Source organism: Pangasianodon hypophthalmus, chromosome 14, assembly GCF_027358585.1.
Source record: "Pangasianodon hypophthalmus isolate fPanHyp1 chromosome 14, fPanHyp1.pri, whole genome shotgun sequence".
Taxonomy (NCBI): Eukaryota; Metazoa; Chordata; class Actinopteri; order Siluriformes; family Pangasiidae; genus Pangasianodon; species Pangasianodon hypophthalmus.
In genome coordinates this window covers 5,155,325-5,180,335 of record NC_069723.1, presented here as the reverse complement: position 1 = coordinate 5,180,335, position 25,011 = coordinate 5,155,325, and the positions used below count along the sequence as shown (strand labels likewise).

Below are 25,011 nucleotides of genomic sequence, written 5' to 3'. Positions count from 1 at the left end.
CGGCAGTTTCGCCCCTGAGTCTGACGTCATTTCCTAACTCGGCAGTCCGCACGCGCGCCAGCCCGGCTAAGAGACCGCTGTCTGTGGTGCTGAAACGGTAATGACGAGCTGTTCTTTGAAACGTCAACATTTTTCCTTTATATGTAAAACAATATTTGCTTGAGTAAAAAATGTACTGCTCTGTGTTGAGACGCTGAAGGTTTGCTTGAACAAATTAAAGGGGAAAAGCTCCTCACTGTTCCGCAGTTCTGTAACAGAAAGGTCGCTTTTTCCGCTCCACGCTTTCCCACAGTTACCGAGCAGCTGCTCGATGTTTAATAACCTAAGCTTTTATTTGCCTGAGAATGATGGTGAACTTAGAGGAAAAGTCTTTCCTAAGCACTGCGACTTTATCATATAGACGCTGTATGTACTGATTTCTGCAAGATCGCTTGCTAAAGACTAATATATATCCCACATGATTGAAGTATTATATTTAAGTTATAATTTGGCAGTAACATTGTACGTGGGTGTAATGGAGTGTAGACAGGATAGAACTTACACAGCACGATTTATGAGACTAATTTTACTTCCCATGATGGAACAAATATGTGTGAGGTTAACACTCATTCATTAAAGCAACAGTTCGACCAAAAATTAAATGTACACAAAACTACAGCCTAGACATGCATGGTGCCTTTCATTTTGGTCATGTTGCCATCAAATAAAGGATGCTTATAGCCTCCAATTTAGCATCATGCACTTCCAAAGACATTGTTTTGAGGTAACATTTGCACACAGTTTCCAAAGAACAAAATAAGTCTACTAAAAATAATATCTAATTAAAAATAATTATACCAATAAAATAAATACAAATAAAATTATATTATAATCTGAATCACTTCTAACACAAGCTCTGCATTCTGACAACCCTACCCAAGACTAGGTGCTGAGGAAGAAAGTGATTTTCAGCGTGAGTGTTTTTCTCTCTCTGACTTCTGTCCATGTTTGTAGTCATCTGTGTGTTATACAGAGTTAGACACACATCACCGAGTCTGTCTGAGACACTAAACACCACTGTGGGAGGAATTACATACTCATATGTAATGCTCCATACTCCATGCACTTCTTGTTAGTAACATTAGCCTTTCCTAAGCACTGGAGAACTAAAGAAGTGCATCCAGTGCAGAACTAAAGAAGTGAACTAGACATATAACAGTCTACATATGATTAAACTAAACAATTTAGGTATTGAAGCAAAATTAGGAAATGGTGCAATGTAAAATCTATTTTTCTCTTTTTCCTCCATCTCTTTCCTCAGAGTCTCCATGCTGATGGATGAAGAGTGTGTGTCAGGTGCGGTCCGACCGATCTGTAACAGTGGCTCAGAACCGAGTTCAGTGCTGCTGGTGTGTGAAGGTCATGGTGATCAGATCCTCAGTGTTCTACGCGCATTCCGTGACAAAGGCACGCTCTTTGACTTCCGCATCCACGTTCAGGATGAGATCCTGCCGTGCCATCGCTGTGTCCTCGCCGCTTGCAGTGACTTCTTCAGGTTAGAAACTTCTGCAGAACCTGTTAATAGAAACATCTTACAATCAGCCAATAGTGATTATTTGCTATCCAAAATGTGGTGGTTTATAGCTAGGTTAGAGTTAGAAATGCCTCATATTTAGAGTCGTTTATCAGCTTTTATTGCTGTAGAACGTGTTCAAAACACAAATAATAATCCTGTAAATATCATTAAATGGAGATTTAGTAAGTATGCACTCAATTGCTTTATATTGCATCCAAGTGACAAGACATGATTATTAGTCAACAGCACTTGGTTTATCGTCAAATATACAATGATAATTGTGCCATTTTTCCATCACAGGACCATGTTTGAGGTGAACATGCGAGAGCGTGATGGTGGCTCGGTCACACTGAGTAATCTCTCCCCGCAGGCTGTACGCAGCTTTCTGGACTTTGCGTACTTGGGCCAGATGGAAATCATGGAGGAAAACGTCGATATGCTTTTCCAGATGGCGTCTTTTCTACAGGTGACACTTTATAAAGTACAGTGTTGTGTGAAAGAGTAACTATCCAATCCCACTCAGCTAGTTTAGCGGTGCATGCCTGCTCAAAGAGACCAATCTAGATGATCCATTTTTCGGACACTACTGAGGTCTCCATTCGTCCTTAAGCTATAAGGAGTTTCCACACTGTTCTCAGTTAATCAGCAACTTCAGCTGAGCCGCCAGCTTGTCCACGAGTGCAATTTTTAAGAATCATCTTTAAATAGTGTAATATGATATACAGATTTATTATTTTGCACATTTATTGCACTGATTTATTTACTTTCATTTTTAAGAGCATCAGAGCATTGAAGCTGGAAATGTAATAAGTAGCCTGTGTGTAGCTGTTAACTGATGCGCGGTTTGACATTTTATGTACAAATAAACCAGCCTAAACATTTTTTGCTTTAACTATGGAAAAGATGTCTTGTCGACTGCTTTCTTTCTTTGTTTGTATAATTAAATCTTCAGCATTGCCATTTGACCTTTTCTGATTTTTATGTGCAATATCAATAGCACTTTCTATTAATATTATTCTATATAAAAACTACCTGTAGCTGTATGTTTGAGCGACAGTTTAACTGATGAGGAACTTCGGCAGGTGTCACGATTTTCATGAAAAAAAAATGTATCTTAGATCATTTACAACCACTGATAAGATTTTTTTAAACTCCCTGGGCAGTAAATGAATATAATCACACAGAGAAAAACAGATTTTTCAGGAAATTCATATGTAAAAATGTCAAGGTCACTTTAAGATGTGATTTGTTGTGTCTAGCTCAGCATTGTTTTATTTTGTAGTATGTTCCTATTTTGATTCCAACTGATTAAGATGCAATTTTATAAGACTGATTATTTAATGAGATTTACATGGAAACATATTCATGCTGTCTTCATTCCTCTGTTCTTCAGTTTCATTAATTCTCCACTATGTGAGAACCCTAACAGTCAGATTGGATTTATTAATTGAAAAGCTTACTGTCTATGAAGTCATCATTCTACATAGACTTAAGTTGTTAAAATTTTTAATGTATGAAATGTTTCATCTCTAGAAAACAAAACCGTGCCATAACACACAACTATTTTTATCCATTAATAACATTATGTCCCAAAGGTTATTTATTGGCCAAAATGCTGAAGCTATTTGTAGAGATAAATAAAAATCTTTCATGAGTATTTTGTGTTACTTAGTGCAGTTTGTTAAAGTTTCATTATTTAATCATTAATATTTGTTTGCAGGTGAGTGCACTCTCCCAGGCCTGCAGTGATTTTTTAATCCAGACACTTGACCTCTCCAACTGCCTTCACATGTTGGCCATCGCTGAGGGATATGGCTCGTCTCACCTTCTGCACTGCGCTGCTGAGTTTGTGATGGCCAACTTCCATGCACTTTCCTCTAGTCCAGACTTCCTGGAGATGCCTGCAGGAATCCTGCGTCGCTGCCTAGCTTCAGATTCACTCAATGTCCCAGACGAAGAAAGTGCACTGCGATCTCTGATCCTGTGGACTGAGCATGACCTGCAATTTCGGCGTAGTTTACTTCCTGAGCTTCTCTCGCACATCCGACTGCACCATCTTCCCCCTGCCAGGCTGGAGGAAATGGGCCAGTCCGAAGCACTGATACTGAATAGTGAAGAATGTTCAAGAGCAGTGATGACAGCATTGGCACAAGTGACAGAGTATAGTGGCCTTTTTCCAAACGCCCGTCCATCCACAATATCCAGCTACATATATGTGCATAAAACGGAGGAAAACGGCGAGAAGCACCACACATTCTGCTATGATGTGGCAGCCAACCACTGGCACCAGCTGCCATCCTCTGAGCTTGCTGACCTCCCTGGCTCATCTATTACCAGTTTTGGAGAGAAGCTGTTTGTCTTTGGAGGATGCCGAGGCAAATGTTGCAGGACGGTGCGACTTCACATTGCAGAGCCTGAGCATGAGGCTACGAGGGAAGCATGGTGCTACTGTCCTGTCACTGGAAAATTTGTAGAAATCCAGGCAATGCATTTCCCACGAACCATGCATGTCTCTGTCTCCACCCTGCACCATATTTACGTCATTGGTGGTAAAACTCTTGGAATGCATGGCCTCTTAGATGTGGAGTGCTATGACCCATTAGGGCACACATGGAAGTCTGTGAGTCCATTACCACGCCGGATCTACTTCCCAGAGGCAGCAGTGTGTGGCACCATCATCTACACTCTAGGTTCCGAGCTGGAGACCTCTGATGCCTTCAATCCATCACTGGACTGTTTTTTCCGCTACGATACTGAAGCTAATCAGTGGTGCCAGCTGGTAGCAGAGTTTGGCCAATTCTTTCACGCCACTCTTGTTAAAGCTGTGTCTATTGGAACGACACTCTACCTGTGTGATCTGTCCACATATAAGGTGTACAGATTCTGTCCAGAGACCTGTGTGTGGAAGAGCGAGGGAACTTTTGAGTGTGCAGGCTTTAATGCAGGCGCAATAGGTGTGCAGGGAAAAATCTACATCCTGGGAGGGGATTATTCTCCCGATGAGATCACAGATGAGGTGCAGGTTTATGACAGCAGGCACAGCAAGTGGCAGGAGGTGGCACCGATGCCGTGTGCATTAACTGAGTTTCACTGCCAGGTGATCAGCTTTAACCACTACCGAGATCCATGGAGATGCGAACCTGCTGAGAAACAATAAACACACAATAAATGATACACTTACTAATACACGGACACTCATATTCTTACAGTATGCATTTATGTTTCCAAAAACACATTTCCACACAGACTTGTATTTCCAATCTCACACTTAGGCTAAAATAATAATGTAAAAATGTTGTAGCCTTTAATAGAAGTTAGTAAAATCTTTATACATGTTTGCTTTAAGACTCTAGTATTTGCAGCCCTTGCTTTTTTGTGTGTAGGCTCATGCTTCTGCCATGACTCAAATAAAAAAAATCTAAAAGGCATTTGCGGCAGCAGTCAAGCTCCTCAGTGGTGAACTCCATGGCTGCTGCAAATGGTTGTCAGATATTTTTTAAGGATTCACATACTTTATTTACTTTTCCATGCATTTTATTTTCACTGGCTGTTATACATGCACTTTTATAATCATTCATTTTATATTTATTTATTCAGTACTTTATCCTTGTCAGGGTGGCAATGGATCCTATCCCAAAAACCCGAGGCAGGAATACTCTACTCCATCATAGGGCACCATGTGCACACAACTGCACACACTCACTTTTATATACAATATAAACTTATTGCATGTTACAACTTTTTTCACTTTTTAATCCTTAAGCAAGGCCCTTAAACCTCCCTGCTCTGCATCACAACCGACTCTGCGCTTTGACCCCAGATTAGCATTTTTTATTTATTTATAGGCACCTTTCAGCTTGTACATGCCACTCATTCGGTGCACCTCTTTGCTGGTGGTATGATTGTAAATTAAATTATATTTGTCAGATGTTTGGTGGATGTTACATGTCATAAGATAAGAGCAAGCAGATTGTTAGAGCTTTAAAACTGTCAGGTCAACTCCTTCCATGAACTCAGTTTCCCAGAACACACTGCTGCCTACAGACATGGCCGCACTGGACTATGATTCCCAGGAACCATCACCTCTAATATGTTCTCCATCCCCGGACTTCTGATTACTCTCACCTGTTTCCAATCATATATATATATATGTATATATATATATACACACACACACACACACACACACTCACTATAAAAAGGACTCTCACTCACTACACATTGTGAAGTAATGCTCGGTTTGTGTTTGCATCTGAACTTACTAAACCATGGCTTCTGTCTGAGATTTTGATAGCATGTGTTGTAGTCTGTACATCTTTTCAAATAAAGATGCTTGGCCTTAAAAAGAACAGTGCCCAAAAATGGTGATGGAAATAAAACATAAACCATCATTGTTGGTTAAAAAAAAAAGGATTGAAGGAATGATGGTTATCATGATAGTATGTATATAACTGACTAATATTAATGATTAAATATTAGATATAATTCATTTTAAATGCTGCTGTGCCTGAGACACATTAACACTTACACATCAGTTCTTTTCCTTTTCTTTATTGGAAGCACAACTTTAAAAGTTAGATCAATTTAAGCTTAAATTTATAAAGTTAACACATTCTTTGGAAATGCAAATGGTTCACAAGTTGTGCAAAAGTACATAAACGCAAGAAAAGGTGTCAAGAGTCACAGTCGAATTATTCTTCATATTACATGGTTAATGTAAGCAAATCATAACCACAACATTTGGCACTGAATCAGCACGTGCCGATCACGGCGGCCAGCTCTTCCACATTCTCTCATTCCAGGCCGAAATGTTCATGCCTCCTGATAGGATCTGACGAGCAACCACATGAGCAGAACTGTGATCAGCACGATCATGAAGTTCAGAAAGAGCTCCTGTGTGGATCGGTCCATCTCTCCCAGACGAGGGGGGCACAGCCAGGAAGGGCTGGGACGGTTCTAAAAGAGAAAGCAGGGAGAAGATGAAGTATTTTATCTGACTCAAATTGAAGATGAAGAAAGAGCAGGATGTGAGTATGAGATGCAAGTGAGTATGAACTTTAACCCAGAGTGAATCTGGTAAAAGTGCAAACATTTAAATAATTTCTGACAGTTAATGTCCAAAAGATTTTTTGTGCAATTTCCAAACATTTTTTAGAATTTGTAGATCAGAGAGAATTTGTGTCACAAGAAAAGAGCCACACCCACATTTAAATCCACCAATCATCCTTAAGTTTTAAATTCTCTTCTCTCATCTGTCCAACTGTTTCACACTGACAGCTCTCTGGCCTTGATTCACATTTATATAAAGCAGACAAGCACACATACATGCCTGAACAATGCAGCTGTTATAATAATAGTACTTGTTAAGGCCATATAATAATAAGCAATAAATAATACTGAATAGCTGACATTCATAAAGACTCATAGTGAACATACAACATTATTGTATATTTAAAGAATAATAGTAAGTATTATTATTAAAGTGTGAATACTCACACACCAAACATCTCAATATAGTTGCTGATTAACATGCTTTAAAATAAATAACTGAACAATAATAATAATAATAAGCGTTTAAGAGGTTATAAACAGTTCTTGGAAGTGGATTCAAACTTTTAGGCCTGATTTTGGTCCAGATTTTTACAAACAGTATAATAGTTAGAAAGCATGCAGATTTTTTTTAATCACAGACAGAACTTTGTGTAAATAATGACTGAGACATGAAAATCCATCAGCAAGATGACAAACCTAGACAGGTGACTGCTTACCTGCCAAGAGGCTTCTTGGGTCAAAGAGTCCTAAAGAAACAGAAATCGTCCTCTCTTTTCTTTGGTTCTTTTGTTTTCTCTTATCTCTTATCTTGTGCAGAACTCTGTGTCGCACTGCGCTCTGCAAAACATCTCTCCCTAAAAGTACTCTGATGATGAAGCACCTCCCAGATCCTCATGTCACTGAGAAATTGTCAAAGACTACTGCCAAGAGGAATTAGGTTCTGTGTGTGTGTATGTGCTTACATATTTATAGTGTTATATGTGGACATAATTAAACTGATGAAATCATTCTATTTGTGATTTCCATTATTTTTTTTCCTGATGAACTAACGGCAGTGGCAGAGTGATGCAGTTTATTATGCAGTCTTCATTAAAAACACAGTGACGTTACCACTGAATTTGGCATAACAGCAACATAAAGCCATTTAAATAAATAATACAATAATACAAGCACAGGAACACAAGAGGTTTGGACAGAAATACAGACAAAAATATGCATTCAAATCTATTTTATTCCCATAAATGGATTTCTATAAAGTCCAAAACCTTTTCCTGTTAAGGAAAGCTGCACTAGTGGCGTGTGAGGGCTTCATTTTCTACATTTCATTATACATTTTTCATCACAACCGCTTTGTCTTCATTTTTAATATTTAACTACATTTTGTTCGTCTGATAAATATCAGTAACAAATCTGAGTTATGACTGAACATGTAACCGGACAGTGTTATTGCATAATAAAAGCAGATCAGGCAACAGAAGAACAGTGTGGGGCATGTAGGGTTGGGGGTGTTTCCAATTTGCATATCCAAATAATCTGAATTATTTAAACCAGTAAGAAATTTTGTCATTTCTCTGTTGTTTTTGTCTATTGATGTGTTTTGTAGAATGTGAAGCCATTTCATTATTTAATATAAAAGTTTTATGTATTGAAACCAGTTATAGATTACTGTAAAAATTCATTCTAAAAATTATTATTATTATTCAATGACCTAGACATTAAAAGTTGCTCATGAAATGTTGTAATGTTGCTTTCAGAGATGTCCTGTGGTGTTTATTGGTAGGTGAAATGCATCAGGCTAAATCTTTATCATCTCCTGTTTCTCTGTTCTATATTTAACAGTTCTATTTGTTGTGTCATGTCTGAGCTCAGAAAAATATTTGCCTTCATGAGAGATCTTAAATTTACAACATGATTCACTTAGCACTGAAATATTAACCATAATTTAGGTTTTAAAAAACATCTCTGATGGGAAGACAAGTGTCACCAGGACATATCAAACAAAGCAGATTATTAACATTTTCCTTCAAGTAAGATCTCTAAACATAAAATAGATCCATCTATAGAAAAAAAAAATTATAAACAAATGTAGAAATGATCAATCCAGAATTTCTTGTCATAAGAAATCCTCCTGGTATGGCACGTAAACTACAGTCTTTAGAATGATCCAGAAGGTCTGGCAGCTTTGCTAACAGCTGTTCACATCACTGACCCAGATAAAGACTGAAAATAGACTTTACATGATTCCTCACTGTCAAACTCCAAACAGAGCTCATGCAAATGTTCACCAGTTTTATGTTTATATGTTTTATTCTGTCTTGTGGTCAGGTTGTTTCTGTTGTGTTATTGTTCAAGGATGTTGTTGATGTTGTTTTCTGATTGGATCTTTAAAATTATGACCCTCTTCATATTTCCATATTTGGATGTGAATATGTCATATGTGCATGTTGTTTCCATCTCTGAAGACAATGTCGGACAGTGAGGAAGATTAAACACACACACGCACACATACACAGACACACACACACACACACACACACACACACACACTCACACACGCTGGTAACAGTACAGATCTCATCACGTCCTCACTGTAATCTCACGTACACAGTCTGGCACTCAGGCAGATGCAGAAGTGGCACGTAGTTCCTGTAACATTAGTCAGCAACAGAAAAAGTTTGTGTGGGATAAAATCTGGAGACACAGGAAGAGGAAACACAGACGGTATAAAATTCCACACATATTGCACTCTTGTGACAGTGTTTCCATATGTACAGTGTAATATTTGTACAGATTACAAATATAAAATATAAATGAATAAATTAAATTATTCTTTATTACTGCAAGGAGACAATGTGTCCAGATATCAGATATTCTGGGAGGTGGATGCAAGTGCAGGTGGTTTCTTTATTAAGTGTAATACAAACGAAACAACCAAAGCAACAACAAGAAGCATAAACATGAACTAACAGAACAAGAAAAGGAGTAACTATGAAACTAAATGCAATCAAAGCTACACACAACACTATAAATGACAAAACACACATACACACACAGAAACCAGAACTTAAGTAGGGCTGCTAACTGGGTGCAACAGGAAACCGGTATGCATGATCTGTGAGGTGTATGACATGGTGATGTGCTAGGGCTGATGGGTAATATAGTTCTTGTCAGCCATTTTGTGGCCAAAACTAGCAATGATGGGACACCAGATAGCAGAGCACTTCAGGCCTGTTTCAGTTTCAGACTTTACATACTTCAACATCACACAGTGAGTGTTAAAACCCATCTTTAAGGATTTTAGTGCATTTGGAATCTGGCATTTAGAACCAAAATGAAACAAATTCAATCAAAGCTTTCACACCAGTTAGCCCATTTATAAAGTCTGAATCAGAGTGAAAATTATTCTTTTGGTTCGGTTGCTATTTAGTTTAGTTTCACACTGCACATAATTAAAACAAACCAAAAAGCAGAAAAAAAAGTTGACAGAAAAAGATTAAAAAAACCTTTACCACGTGTGCAAAGAAATCACAAAAATCACCCAGTCAGGAAGAATGATATAAGTAATATAAATAATATATAAATATGTTTAAAGCATTTTGTGTCTCATCCAGAATTTGCTCTGTTTGTTCATTGGTCCAAATCTCCAGAACACATGACTATAGCTCCATAAAAAAAAAAATCACAATACACAGTTCTAGCAGTGAATTACAGAAGAATGAAGAGAACATCCAGCTGATCTGGTTTCACACAGGATGTGTCGGAATCTTAAAAAGTGAAAGACGTTTCACAGTATAATTCATAAGCAAAACTATGACTGCTAAACCCATCTATCACTATAACTAACCATTCATAATATTTTATACAAGTGGACTGGTAAAATGTTTTGAATTCTTTCTATTGATGTGCCAGGAGACGGAATGAGGGGACGAGGGGGCCATGTGGAGTGAATATGACTTGTGGCATGAAGTTCAAGGTCATCCTGTTCACGTGCCAGGAAACACTTTCGAAATGTTTCGACGCCTGCTATTGTCGTGGCAAAACTCCTCAGTTCAGAATAAGAAAAATAACTTTCCAAAGTCAAAGGGTTTTGGATGCCAAAAATCAAACTTTACTGAATCAACCAACAAAGCCGAGACGTCTGCAGATCATATGATGTACATAGTCGTGGCTTGTGTTTTTATATAATTCTAAAAATAATGATCTCATTAGAGTTTTCTCTTTTTTTCTTTTAATCACACCCCTGCCTCTCACCGCAATTATTTCATTGTCCATCTATCTTAGTTTTAACTGTGGCGTGAGCTCAGTCAATTTATTAAAAAAAAAAAAAAAAAAAACATTCATTGCAACCTCAACAATGCACTTCAGTATTCTGGTAGTGAAAAAAAAAAAACACCTTCCCATGAGATATGACAGAGCAAGCCTGGACTGAAAAATATACAATTTATGAATGAGAACTGTGTGCCTATTGTTTTCCCACAAGCAGGGTCCACCTGCAAGGTCACACCAGTTTATTTTAGGTTTCTTGATTCACATACAGAAGTATTCTCATACAGAAATATTCTTGTAAAATCATATGCATAAAGTCACTCTCTTCATGAGTAGGATGTACTAAATGTACTAAAACTCTTGTCATTTCTAAGTGTTTTATCTCTTGATTAGACTTCATGGATTATATGATAATGATACTTGAAACATACTCTGATTAAGAAAATTCTTCTATACTATCAACACACTCACAGCTATATATGTGACCTCCACATCAGACCACCCAGAAACATGACTCCATTGTGAGATCCACTGCTTTCAACACACACACAAACCAGCCTTTGACACTCAAAAGCTTTTACTGTAGGATACAGTTACGATCCCTAAAAGAAGTGAAAAAACTTTCTTTCAAATCTTTTTTTACTCCTTGAATAACTGTCTTTTAAAAGGATGTGGACAGAAAAGAAATCAATATGTACTTTGTGAACATAAAATCGATTTGTGTAACCTGGAGCTGAAGAGAGTTTCAGGATAAAAACAGTTTGACATACAGTTACAGACTCACAGTTCATATTCTAATTTGGTCTTGGCCGTTTCCCACCTACCAGCCAGCTTTTCCCTACCATACAACAGCTACCAACCCTTCAGGACACATGCTGTATCTTTTCAAACTGCTGCTAATGCTGCATCACAGGGTGGCATAACACACTCAGAAGAAAGTGCCATCTACTCTCTTCCACATACAGTACATGAGCTCACAGACTCCCATGATTGCCTAGTGTCACTCTGATTGACAGGGGAGAGAGAGTTTGTCCCTCCCACCCAGAGAGCAGGGAGCTCCTGGGAGCAGCATTGTTCACACACTCGCCTGCATACTTTATGTACAATACTGTGAAAGGTCAAAGACAACCCTTTTGTTTTAAATCAAATGGCCAGTCATTACTTGTTAATTATTTGGTAGCTAACAATAACAATGGGAAAATATACAGGACATTAATTACTTTTTTAATCAAACAGCCATACAGTATTTATTTATGCAGGCCAATATTAAAGTTCAATATTACAAAAAAAAAAAAAATTATAAATTAAAAATAAATAAATAAATAAACTTTTAAGATTTCATACTGCTTTTACTGTTGAAGACCTTTCTGTGATTTTCTGTTAAATACATTTTCTTGTCATTATTGTTCCTTATTGTTATTGTTCATAAATTTATTTTTACTATATTTAAAAAACAGGATTTTGCACTGATTGATAAAAATGTATAAATAATTTAGCTGCAGGCTGTAGAACAAGTAAAAAGTAAACCATGCCTTTGAAGTATGCTAATGGAGGAATTTTTGACCTGCACTAAACTGGTGAGAATTACACACTCCTGATTTCACAGGATGCCCTAAGGCATAACGACACCTAATAAGTGAGCAGGCTAGCTTTCCATCTTTCATTTCCTGCATCCTGAGCAAAAGAATATCCAGAAGGGTTCTTTTCTTTATAGAAATATTCTGGGTTAGGGTCAACACTTGTGTGTGTTTTTCTTCACATGTTAATTTCTCACATGGTTCATTTATTTTATTTTATTTATTTTTACGTATGATCACATTGTTCACAAGATGTCACATGTTTACTCAGGTTAACTTGTGCAGTTTCAGTGTATAACATGGTGAAACGTACCTTCACGTTTTTCACATGATCACAAATTACTCACAAAATCACATGGGATATGTGTGATGTTGCATCTACTAAGAATTCGACTTGGTAGAACTGGTACACATAGATGCACAACATATAACAGTGCAGATGAAAATACAAAATACAAACAACAGTGAGGACACAGTACAAGCAACGCAAACTATACAAATTACGTACTCTGGTGGACGGGGCAGAGGGGTGCCAATACTTTGTGCAGCACAGCAGATGGACTACAGTCAGTAATTAAACTCCTATAAAGTGTATTTAATAACCCATTCAACTGATTGGTCCACACACGAACTCCAGCTATGACGTAGTCTGAAGCTATTGGACAGCCTCGGGGTGAACTTAAATTAATCTTAAATTAATTCCACTATCTTAAATTAATTCCAGTTATCTGTCACTGCCCTTGTCTGTACATAACTGCTCTTAACGGGACATTCTGTTTATTTACTACTGTTTATACATACTGTTTATACTGTACATACTGCACTTGTTGCTTTTTGCACTTCTGATTAGACGCTAAACTGCATTTCGTTACTCTGTATTTATACATGTGTAATGACAATAAAGTTGAATTTAATCTAATCTAATCTAAAAACTTGAAACCTGAAAAGAAGGAAATGGAAACGCCTGAAGATCACAGATGAACAAACGTGCTGTGCCATTCTTCTCGCTCGCGCTGCTGCTTGGCATTTCCGCCGGTTAAACAGAGGATATTAAATTAGACAAAGTAACATCGGTGGAGTTTGGCAGCGCGCGCTCCGTGTGCAGGCCCGTACCGAGTGCCATGACTCTGTGCTGCAGGCTGGGGTACGTGCACATGCGGCTTCCCACGCTGCTAGGCCACGAGAGCACACGGGAAGCGCAGCAGCAATCGGGCGCGTGGCTGCCTCTGGTCCAAAGACCACGACGCCTCCTCGCCCCCGCCCGTTACGAACGCTTTTGGCTTCAGGTGTGTTTCTCTCCTGTGTGCAGGTGCGGTGTTGTGTGACGCCTGCAGCCCAGAATCCGAGGCACATCAGGAGATTGAGTAAAACTTCTACAGAAGTCAGTTTGGTGAGTGTGTGAGATCTGTGTGAATTCAGCATTCAGGTGTTGTTTCCAGTGGAAAAGTGAAAAGCAATTCTTCAGGCATCTCTTTAGGATTCTAAATGTAAATCATAAATCTGTTCTAAATGTAAATCATAAAGTCCACGCAGGTGAACGAGGCGATAACTAGAGCAGCACCGGAGCAACAACAGTTCTTATACCTGTTCTATTTCAGAGTCAATTTGCCTACATTCTCTGTAAGTACACACAAAGTGGCTGAAGAGTGTCAGTAACTGCACCCTGCCCCTTGACCCTGCCCCTCACAAACCACAAGTATCTTACTAGTGATGAGCATCTATGGTGAAGATTCCATGTTAGATAGAAAAGCAATAACAATGTGGGGAAAACGTGAAATACGCAATACACTCTCAGTATTTTTTTTTTCATTACTGACACGACAACGTCCCACACTGAAAAGCAAAACCTTCACTGCATTGTTTTTGCATCGCTTTATCTTTTCAGTGAAAAATAGTTAGGTTTACTTTTAAAGATGGTTTGCGGTTTGAAATTCAGATTTCATTTTGGCTGTAAATCTGCAGTTGTGCTATCGTAGACATGTAAACATTATCACTTGTTATTCTTCATAATTTTCATAAATGCAATCCTCTGGTCCAACATCCTCATTTTTGTTTATTCTGACTATTTATTTTATAATGCATAAAACTCACAAAGTTAAACACATAGAAGACTTTACACTTTACTGAGTGTTTACTTTTTAAGAATTAAATGCCGAAATCATGTCAGAAATTAATGTAAATCCCGGATGCACTTCATTTCACTTTCCTCTGTGCATTGCAGTTGTGCCACAGTGAAACACAATCACTGTCCAATCACAGCCCTACACTGCACTCAGGGGCATGGCTATAATCAGAGAAGGGTGAAAAGCAGCGCCATTGAAATAGTGTTTCAACACTGCCATAGACTTCTCTTGTAATCGGAGCATGTGGCAGTGACTCGTGTCTTGGGGCAGCCGATAGTTCCAAACACTGAATGGTTCCAGCACTGTACCCCATTAACTTCAGTGTTTCCCAAACACATTCGCTGGTAAGTTGATGAAATTGACATTTTAACGCATTAGCTGACCTTTCATGAATCTAGTCAATAGTGGTATTATATAGTCAGCTTTAGTTAATGTTTATCGTTAGATAATAGCTAATTAGATTCTTAGATTCAGTTGCAGTTAGATTCTTAGATGCAGTTAGCTAGCGTGAGCAACAATTCACTAGCTACCATAACTTTAGGTTACTTACGTAACCCTGGTTCTCTGATGACAGGAGTGAGGTATCTCACTATGGGAAACTCCTCGGGTGTGAACGATCCTGGAAGCACCAATAACACCACACCTGTCAGCTGAGGGAGTGCCGACCTCCCTAACATATAAGACGCTGCCAAAGGTCCCTTCTTCATTCTCAGCATATCTCTTCTCCATGCAACTGCAAGGAGGGAAGTGCGGTGAGATACCTCACTCCTGTTATCAGAGAACCAGGGTTACATAAGTAACTTAAAGTTCTCTTTCAAACATTCATTCAGTATCTCACTATGGGATATACTCCCGTATTGCAGATATGCTGTCCGAAGCAGACCACCCAACTGACTCAATGATGTAAATACAGGCACATAGGAGGGGGAAAAAACACTGTGAGAGTGGTTTTTGTTTTGTTTTGTTTATTTTTTTTAAAACTCACACTAAGGACAGAATGGGCCATTGACGGCTCTGTAACATCCAGCCGATAAAATTGGACAAAAGTGTGAAGCGATGCCCAATTCACCACTGCACATGTCCTGGACTGAAATACCCTTGAACAGCGGTCAAGAAATGGCCATGCCTCTGGTAGAATGGGCCCTCAGGCCCTCTGGAGGTTCAAGTCCCATGTTATTATAACATAATATGATGGCTTCCACCACCCATTGAGACAGACACTGGCATGAAATAGGTTTACCCCTATGAGAATCAGCCCATGAGACAAAAAGTTGTTTACCTTTCCTCAGTGCTTTAGTTTTGTCCACGTAATGACGTAAAGCACGAACCGGGCAATGAAGTTGATCCCTCTCCAATGAAGAAAAAGGTGGCAGGTGAAAAGCGCTCACCTTTGGCATGAACGCTGGATTGGTCTTGAGAGTCACTCTCGAGAAATCCAAAGCAAAAGGAATGAACAAGTCATGTACCGACAAAGCATGAAGTCGCTTCACAGTCAAAAGAGCGAGTAACAAAGCAGCCTTCAGCAAAGGCTCAAAAGGGGCCTGGGAAAGTGCACACAGGACCAGAGACAGATCCCACTGCAGAATCACTGGTTTAGAAACCCTGTTTAAAACTTTCATAAACCTGCATACAAGTGGGTGGTGACTCATTGTATTAGTATCAACCCCCACATAACACGCAGATATCGCAGCAAGATAGCAATCTCTACCGTTAAGGTTTCTGCCTTTATCCAAAAGTTCCAGGAGAAGACATAACACATCCGTGACAGAACAAAGGAAAGGAATGATGCATCTTCACGCACACCGTTGCTCAAATATATTCCATTTCCCGTCGTATTCAGAGCGTGCTGAAGTCGCTCTTGCGCTCTTGATCGTTTCAATCACCCTCAGAGACAAGCCTGAAATGCTTAAGTTTAACCTCTCATGAGCCAGGCTCAGAGAGCTACTTTGTCTGAAAAATCTCCCCTCATGCTTGTGAGAGAAGATCCCTGAGCAATGGGAGAGGCCAGGGCTGGTTGTACAAGAGCTGAATTATCTCTGTCAGCCATAACTTCCCTGGCCAATTCGGGGTGATCAGTATTACTGAGTGACCGCATTCCCTTACCATTCTTAGAGTTGGTACAATCAGACTGAGTGGAGGAGGGGAGGGCAACCATTATACATTCCAGACCCTTTTTAATTTGTTGTTCCTTTGGCTGCTCCTATTAGGGGTCGCCACAGTGGATCACAGGTTCGTGTATTTGATTTGGCACAGTTTTTACACCAGATGCCCTTCCTGACACAACCCTCTCCAATTTTATCCGGGCTTGAGACCGGCACTGAGAGCGCATTGCTGCATGCAGCCCCAGTGGCTGGGGTTGGTTCCCTAGCCGGGAATCGAATCCGGGGAGTGGTGGTGAGAGAGCTTGGAAGCACACAATTGTATAGAATGTTTTTGTAGGCTATAACATTACAATTTCCCTTCACTGGAACTAAGAGGCACAAACCTGTTCCAGCATGACAATGCACCTGTGCACATTGTCATTATCACATGAAGACATTTTGCCAAGGTTGGGAGTGGTAGAACTTGAGTGGCTTGTACAGAGCCCTGACCTCAACCCCACTGAACACCTTTGGCATGAAATGGAACAGTGACATCCCCACAGGCCTCCTCGCCCAACATCAGTACCTGACCTCACTAATGTTCTTGTGGCTCAGTAGGCAAATCCCCACAGCCACACTCCAAAATGTAGTGGAAAGTGGAGGATAACAGCAAATTGGAACTAAATCTGGAATGGGATGTTCAACAAGCTCATGCTGTATAAATGTTATGGTCCTGTGTCCGCAAACTTTTGGCCAGGAATTTATGAACAAGAACAACACAATTTCCATAAATCACATGAAAAACAATTAATTGACAAAGAAAAAAATAAGAAAAATAAAATAAAAGCTAGTGAATTAACATTATTGACCTTGCTACATGAAGAGATCTACAGCAGCTCGGCCGAAGCTCTCCCACAACTGGCTCACCATCTCAGGGTGGAGTGCCCACTCTCCATGCAGAGAGTTCCCTCCGGACAGAAGGTCCACTCTCACATTCAATGAATGAAAATGCCTCATGCCCCACACAATCAGTTACCATGCCTGGTTGTGGAGCTGAGCAGAGCATGAGCCCCCCCCCCCCCCGGACAATTTATATAAGCCACCACCATTGTGTATTCTGATCTGATCAAAATGTGGTGGTTCCACAGAAACTGCACAAAACGTTTCAATGCCAGAAACTCTGTTAACAGTTCTTGGAAGTTTTTGTGCATTCTCAAGCTAGATGGGCCATTTCCCTTTCGCCATTCTCCCCTTGCACACTGCACCCTATCCTGTGAGTGATGCATCTGTTGTCACTACCTTTCATAGAGAAACTGCCCCCACAGAGTCCCTGGTTCGAGAAACAAGCAATCTCTCCAGTAACGGAGAGCACACGTGCAAAGTCACGATACAATCACATTGCAGTTGAGGTGGCATTTTGGACCCAAGCACTGTGCAGCAGTCCAGTGTTGAAACACTCTCATTTGCAGCAGTCCCAATGGAATGACCAAGACTGTCGAGGCCATCAGCCCCAGAAGACATAAAGATAGTCTGAAAAATGGATAAACAGCCGTGAATTGACCTGATGCGCTCCTCTGACAGAAACGCATGGTACAGATCTGAGTTCAGTCTAGGCTTTTTGTCTAGTTTATTTTGAAGCCTAAGCTCACCACAACCCTTGTACCTATCTTTGCCTGTTTCCATGAGCATTTTGAACTTCACATGAATTTTCTTAATGTATCCCAAGCAAATAATAGGCTATTCACCATAAAAGTGAATACACCCGATAGCAAAAACAGCTGCATTCAGCCACATACCTTGAGGGCTCGTCTATGAAGTGTTGAGCAAATATCTTTAGCAGGTCTTGCTGAGGATAGCTTCCAGCTTGATCTTCATGGGGAAGAGAACATGAATGAAGAAGGGACCTTCGGCAGTGTCTTATGTTAGATAGGCAGGACACCCTCATCACTGTCATGATCAGTCTGTCAGCTGACAGACGTGGTGTTATTGGTGCTTCCAGGATCAGTCACGCACGAGTTGTTTCCCGTAGTGAGATGCTGAACAAATATTTGAAAGAGAACCAGATGTCAGTTGGCCTACATTTATCTCAAATTAATTACATTTATTGCCTTTTGTTAACATATAAAGTTTATCTTCGGTGACTAGATTTGTTGTTACTTAGCAACACTTAGTACAAGACCATCTTTCTCTCCCTGTAGGAGGTCGAATGAGTTTCTATGAAGACTGCCCATTCAAGAAAAAAACTCATCTACACTCTCCCTGGATGTATTATATAATAAAATGTTTTGTTCAATGCAATTGGTTGTTTATTTTGCACGATTGACCAAACTTCTTTCTTGGGTAAATTGAACAGTTGCTTGCATTTATTGATATTCACTTGTTGTGCATGCTTATGTGAATGCCTTAACATAAGATAACATTAGGATGTGAGTAATTATGACCATAGAAGCACAAGAAAAATATTAATGCATACATACTGTAAATGTATTCTATGTTATGGGAGCAATGACTTCCCTCCAAAATTAAACACAGAAAAAATGATTAATGCTAAATGTAGTCAATGTAGTAATCAACGCACATTATGCATTAATATTTACTGAAAATTGCCGCAAATATAGTTGCTGCTGCGGTCAACAGGTTGACAGTGCGAATTTTTTTGATTGCGAGGCGGTGAGAACAAAGAGTGTGTCAACTCTTTTAATGGTGCTAAGGAAAAGGGCCTGAAAGCATCATTTTCCAGGTGGTGTTGTCGTCCATGTAAAGGAATGCACTTTATAGTATTGTTTCTTCGTTTGTACTGCACTGAACCCTTAATCATCACACTTTCAGAATTATTACTAAAACATTATAAAAGTGTTCATAAGAGTAAAAATACTCACGTCACAACACCACTTTAGATTTATCACGTTTCTTATTTATACAGTCAGGGCAATGACAGAGTTTTTGTGATTTTGCCTTTATACACCACCACAATGGATTTGAAATAGAACAATCAAGATATGATCGAAGTGTAAGCTTTCAGCTTTATTTTAAGAGGTTCCACAAAAATATGGCATTTACCATTTAGGAATTACAGCCATTTTCAACAAAGTACCTCCATTTTCAGGGGCTCAAAGGTATTTGGACAAAGTGACATAATTGTAAATATAACCATAATTTTAATACTTGGATGAAAATCCTTTGCAGTCAATGACTGCCTGAACCTTCAGTTGCTGCTTGTCTTTCTGCCTTCAGTCTTGTCTTCAGTAAGTGAAAAGCATGCTCTGTTGGGTTGAGATCAGGCGACTGACTTGGCCATTGAAGAATATTCCATTTCTTTGCCTTCAAAAAGTCTTGAGTTGCTTTCGCAGTATGTTTAGGGTCATTATCCACCTGCACTGTGAAGTGGCGTCCTATCAGTTTTGTAGCATTTGGCTGAATGTGAGCAGAGAGTATACACTATACACTATATACTGTACAGAGCTCTATACACCTCAGAATTCATCTTGCTACTTCTGTCAGCAGTCACATCATCAATAAACACCAGTGAGCCCGTTCCATTGGCAGCCATACATGCCCATGTCATAACACTTCCTCCACCATGTTTGACACATGATGTGGTATACTTTGGATCATGAGCTGTTCCTTTCTTTCACCATACTTTTCTCTTCCCATCATTCTGGTACAAGTTAATCTTGGTTTCATCAGTCCAAAGAATCTTATTCCAGGACATGGGAGGCTTTTTTAGATGTTTTCTGTCAAAGTCTAATCTGGCTTTCCTGTTCTTGAATGTTACCAGTGGTTTGCACCTTGTTGTAAACCCTCTGTATTTACATTCATGAAGGCGTCTCTTGATTGTAGATTTTGACAATGATATGCCTACCTTCTCCAGAGTATCCTTGACTTCTGTTGATGTTGAGAAGGGGTTTTTGTTCACCAAGGAAAGGACTGTGATCCACCACTTTAGTTGTCTTCCGTGGTCTTCCAGGCCTTTCGATGTTGTTGAGCTCACCAGTGCTTTCTTTCTTTTTAAGAATGTACCCAGCTGTTGATTTGGCCACACCTAAGGTTTTTGCTATCTCTCTTATAGATTTATGTTGTTTTATCAGCCTAATGATGGCCTCCTTCACTTGCATTGAGATCTCCTTGGACTTCATATTGGTAGCTCCAGTCGAACAGCTGCCAAATGCCAACTCAATACCTGATATCAACTCCAGATCTTTTATCGGCTTCATTTGTCTTGAAGTAACGAGGGAATGGACCAATGGTTAACTTCTTGTCAGTCAATTGTCCAAATAGCTTTGAGCCCCTGAAAATGGAAGTGCTTTGCTTGAAATGGCTGTAATTCCTAAATGGTAAATGCCATATTTTTGTGGAACCTTTTAAAATAAAGCTGAAAGTCTACACTTCAATCACATCTTGATTGTTTTATTTCAAATCCATTGTGGTGGTGTATAAAGGCAAAATCACAAAAACTCTGTCATCGTCCAAATACTTCCGGACCTGACTGTACATTTCTGCCACTTTTTTGTGCAGCTGCATTCAGCAAAATGACAGGAAGTCAGTTTTGTTTCATAAATTTAAATGAGATACAATTATTTAAAAATATATTCAACATCAACCATTATTGTGCCACTGATTTTCATTGATACCGTAGCTAATCTCTTTATTTCCACCCTGTTAATAAGCTGAAAAAGGGAATGTTCTTCTCACATCTCGGATGCCAATCCCCTCATACAAACCGGTACAGAAACGTGAGAAACCAACCACCAAGAACATCAAAGTTTGGCCAGAGGAGGCAAGCTCAGCTCTTCAAGACTGCTTTGACTGTACTGACTGGAACGTGTTCAAGGAGGATGCTACAATGGCCACACTGACCTAGATGAATACACAGCATCCATCACTGGATTCATCAGTGAGTGTGTGGATGATGTACTCACTAAGAAAATCACTAAACATCCCAACCAGAGGCCCTGGCTAAATACTAAAGTCCACTCACTGCTCAAAGCTCCATGATAAAGCCTTCAGATCGTGTGACAGAGTGGCACTCAGAGCAGCCAGGATTAATCTCACCCATGGCATCAAAGAAGCCAAAAACACATGCCTCCAGAATAAAAGAGCACTTCAATAACAACGACCCACAGGGGATGTGGAGAGGCATTCAATGTGTCACTGACTACAGGCAGAAAAATCACCTCACCTGTACGAATGACACCTCTCTACCAGACAAGCTGAATGAATTCTATGCATGATTTGAAGCAACTAACTCCAGGAGGATGGTCAAGTCTACCCCTCCACCAGGTGACCTCCACAAGTCTACCCCTCCACAAGTGCTATCTTTTTCTATGAGCGATGTTAGGAGGACCCTCCTCAGGGAGAACCCCCACAAACCCATTGGACCAGATGGTATCCCAAGCCACATACTCAAGGAATGTGCCCACCAACTAAAAGATGTTTTTATGGACATCTTCAACATTTCCCTTGAGCAGGCGGTCATCCCTGTGTGCTTCAACTCCACATCCATCACCCCGGTGCCTAAGAAATCTACAGTGTCGTCTCAATTACTACCGCCCTGTTGACTCACCCCTGTGATCATGAAGTGTTTTGAAAAACTGGTCATGGCTCACCTCAAAGCACTCACCCCACCCACACTGGACCCTCAACAGAATATGCATAAGGACATAACCACTCTACAGATGATGTAATCGCATTCACAATTCACCTGGCCCTCTCACACTTGGAAAACAAAGATTCATATTTTAGAATGCTGTCCACTGACTTCAGCTCAGCATTCAATACAATCATCCTACAGACACTAATTAAAAAAATGTCAGCACTTGTACTAAACACGCCAATGTGCAATTGGATACTTGACTTCCTGAGCAACAGACCACAGGTTGTCAGAATCAACACACAGACGTCCCAACCCATCACACTGAGCACTAGGGCACAACAGGGCTGTGTACTGAATCCACTGTTATACTGTACACCCTACTGACTCATGATTGCATTGCAAAATACCAAAGCAATAGCATCATAAAGTTCGCAGATGACACCACAATTGTGGGGCTCATAAGCAAAAATGATGAGACAGCATACAGGGATGAGGTGAACCAACTCGTAGCCTGGTGTGATTCCAACAATCTTTCCCTGAATGTCAACAAGACAAAAGAGATTATTGTTGACTTCAGACGCACCAAAGCTCCTAATCAGTCACTATTCATCAATGGCACAGAAGTTAAAACAATGCAGATTTTCAAATTCCTGGGCCTGCATATCTCCAGTATACCTAATATGGTCACTGGACACCTCCTCCTTAGTAAACAAGGCCCAGTAGTGCCTGTATTTTCTAAGGAGGTGGAAGAGTGCTGGCATGCCCCCCTCCATCTTCACTGGTTTCTACAGATGTCATTGAGAGTGTACTCACCAGCTGTATCACTGTCTGGTATGGAAATAGCACAGCATCTGACAGGAAAACTCTGTAGCGGGTAGTGAAGATGGCACAGTGCATCACTGATACCAACCTTCCTGGCATTAAGCACATTTACACCACAAGGAGTGTGAGGAAGGCAACCTCCATCAGGAAGGACCCGTCTCACCCATCCTACAACTGGTTTAAGCCCCTCCCGTCTGGGAGGAGGCCAAGAAGTATTCAGGCCAGAGCCTACAGACTTGGGAACAGTTTCTTCCCGTAAGCAGTCAGACTTCCGAATAGCCATTTCTAACTTTATATACATTTCATATATTTCATATTTATGTGACTTGTTTAATTTTGTGTGATTCTGTGTACCTTATGGTATTATTGTCTGTATTTGTCTGTATTTATTGTTGTCTTTTAGTCCTTTTTATTTTAATTTAGTCCTTTTTAGATGTGCTAAAAATGACAATAAAGCTGACTTTGACTGTACACCTGCACATTCATTCAGTTACCTATTAATTGAAGAAAAAAAAGTCACCTGTTCTTTTCCCAGTCTTCAACAGTCGAGTTTGGGTGAGTCTGTGCACATGATGCCTGTTCTACAGTCACTTCCTGTTTTCACGTTTCTGCTCCTCCCGAATCAGCATTCAGGCTTCAGATTGGCTCCTCCTCCCTGGAAGGGGCAGACCTGCAAGTGGAGCCTCAGTGGCAGAGTTGGGTCCTGCGTTGGGAAGGCGGAGAGCAGGAGGAACAGGTGGCAATGCAGTGGAGCGCCCTCTGGCGACAGACACTGGTAACTGCTCATGTTAAGCACTGGATGGGTGTAGCTTATGTCCACTACTGGCATTGGGAAACATGGAGGACAGACGCTTTGTTCTCTCCCGACTCGTGAAATGAACATGGCAAATGGTTTTAATTATAGATTATAGTAACTAGCCTAATTTTAACTAGCTTCCTAGTGCTTGGATTTACTTACAAAACATTAAAAAAAAACATTTACTTACTGAGCTAACTACACAGCAGTGTTGACTTAGCACATGTGCACTTCAGCTTTTTTATGTGTGTTTAAATGTGTTAATAGCTGCACTTTACTAATTATGCTAATTTTACTTGGTCTATTTTACTATTTTTAGAAAGTGCTTAATCAAAGACATGTATTTTTAAAGTAAATTAATTGTGATATTTTCTTTATTTTTAAGAAGGAACAGTTTATATTCTATTTTCAATTATATACCAGAATTAAAAAAAATCATGTGATTCTTTTTTTTCAAGCGATCTTTCCATTTTGTTACAATTTTTGTAACCACGGCTAAAGGTAAGGTGCGCACTCGCTGTTTTCCTGGTGCTCGTGTTCTCGATGTCGCTGCACAGGTACCCGCGACCCTGAATGGGAAGAACATCGGAGCTGTGGTCCTCCATGCTGGCACGAACGACACCAGGCTGAGGCAGACGGAGATCCTGAAGAAGGACTTCAGAAGCCTGATTGAGAAGGTACGCAGCACATCGCCCACGACGAGGATCATCGTGTCAGGACCGCTTCCCACGTTCCAGCGAGGAATTGAGAGGTTCAGTAGGCTATTTGCTTTTAATGAATGGTTACAGTCATGGTGTCAAGACAAGAAATTACCCTTTATTGATAACTGGAATATTTTCTGGGAGCGTCCTAGGCTCTACCACACTGACGGCCTGCACCCAAGCAGAGCTGGAGCAGCGGTCCTCTCGGACAACATCTCTAGGACACTACGCACCATCTGACTGGTAAGCCATACCTTAGATTGCAATTATAATAGCTACTGTTCAACTCACCAGACTGATACAATTGGCTTAACCCAACCGTCTGCTAGCTGCCTAGAGTCGTCACCTAGGGTACATAGCATTGAGACTGTGTCTGTTCCCCGTGCTGTATTAAAATTAAGAAAGACTAAAGTCTGTTTTAGCAATTTAATAAACATACCTACAT

The 25,011-nt window shown here is 40.0% G+C and overlaps 2 protein-coding genes and 2 long non-coding RNA genes across 4 annotated transcripts; 2 read left to right on the top strand and 2 right to left on the bottom strand.

Moving 5' to 3' along the window:
* Positions 1-1,307: 1,307 nt before the first annotated feature.
* On the top strand, positions 1,308-6,259 carry kbtbd3 (kelch repeat and BTB (POZ) domain containing 3). Its single transcript, XM_026943386.3, has 3 exons — positions 1,308-1,534; positions 1,856-2,021; positions 3,276-6,259. The coding sequence occupies exons 1-3, from the start codon at positions 1,308-1,310 to the stop codon at positions 4,710-4,712; spliced, it is 1,830 nt and encodes a 609-aa protein (XP_026799187.3). The 3' UTR covers positions 4,713-6,259.
* Positions 4,562-23,751, bottom strand: LOC128320142 (uncharacterized). Its single transcript, XR_008303597.1, has 3 exons — positions 23,590-23,751; positions 18,451-18,690; positions 4,562-4,695 (listed from the first exon to the last, which is right to left on the bottom strand). It is a non-coding gene; the product is annotated as an uncharacterized LOC128320142 (long non-coding RNA).
* LOC113544549 (sarcolipin) lies at positions 6,091-7,484 on the bottom strand. Its single transcript, XM_026943387.3, has 2 exons — positions 7,324-7,484; positions 6,091-6,511 (listed from the first exon to the last, which is right to left on the bottom strand). The coding sequence occupies exon 2, from the start codon at positions 6,464-6,466 to the stop codon at positions 6,368-6,370; it is 99 nt and encodes a 32-aa protein (XP_026799188.1). The 5' UTR covers positions 6,467-6,511; positions 7,324-7,484; the 3' UTR covers positions 6,091-6,367.
* On the top strand, positions 14,580-19,187 carry LOC128320144 (uncharacterized). Its single transcript, XR_008303600.1, has 3 exons — positions 14,580-14,917; positions 15,148-15,325; positions 18,853-19,187. It is a non-coding gene; the product is annotated as an uncharacterized LOC128320144 (long non-coding RNA).
* Positions 23,752-25,011: the final 1,260 nt, after the last annotated feature.

Excerpts from the sequence above, each read along its gene's own strand:
- kbtbd3 (XM_026943386.3), top strand. The coding sequence starts at position 1,308 with ATGCTGATGGATGAAGAGTGTGTGTCAGGTGCGGTCCGACCGATCTGT. Across the intron at positions 1,535-1,855 it reads GCTTGCAGTGACTTCTTCAG|GACCATGTTTGAGGTGAACA; the intron begins GTTAGAAACTTC and ends TTTCCATCACAG. Across the intron at positions 2,022-3,275 it reads AGATGGCGTCTTTTCTACAG|GTGAGTGCACTCTCCCAGGC; the intron begins GTGACACTTTAT and ends ATTTGTTTGCAG.
- LOC113544549 (XM_026943387.3), bottom strand. The coding sequence starts at position 6,466 with ATGGACCGATCCACACAGGAGCTCTTTCTGAACTTCATGATCGTGCTG.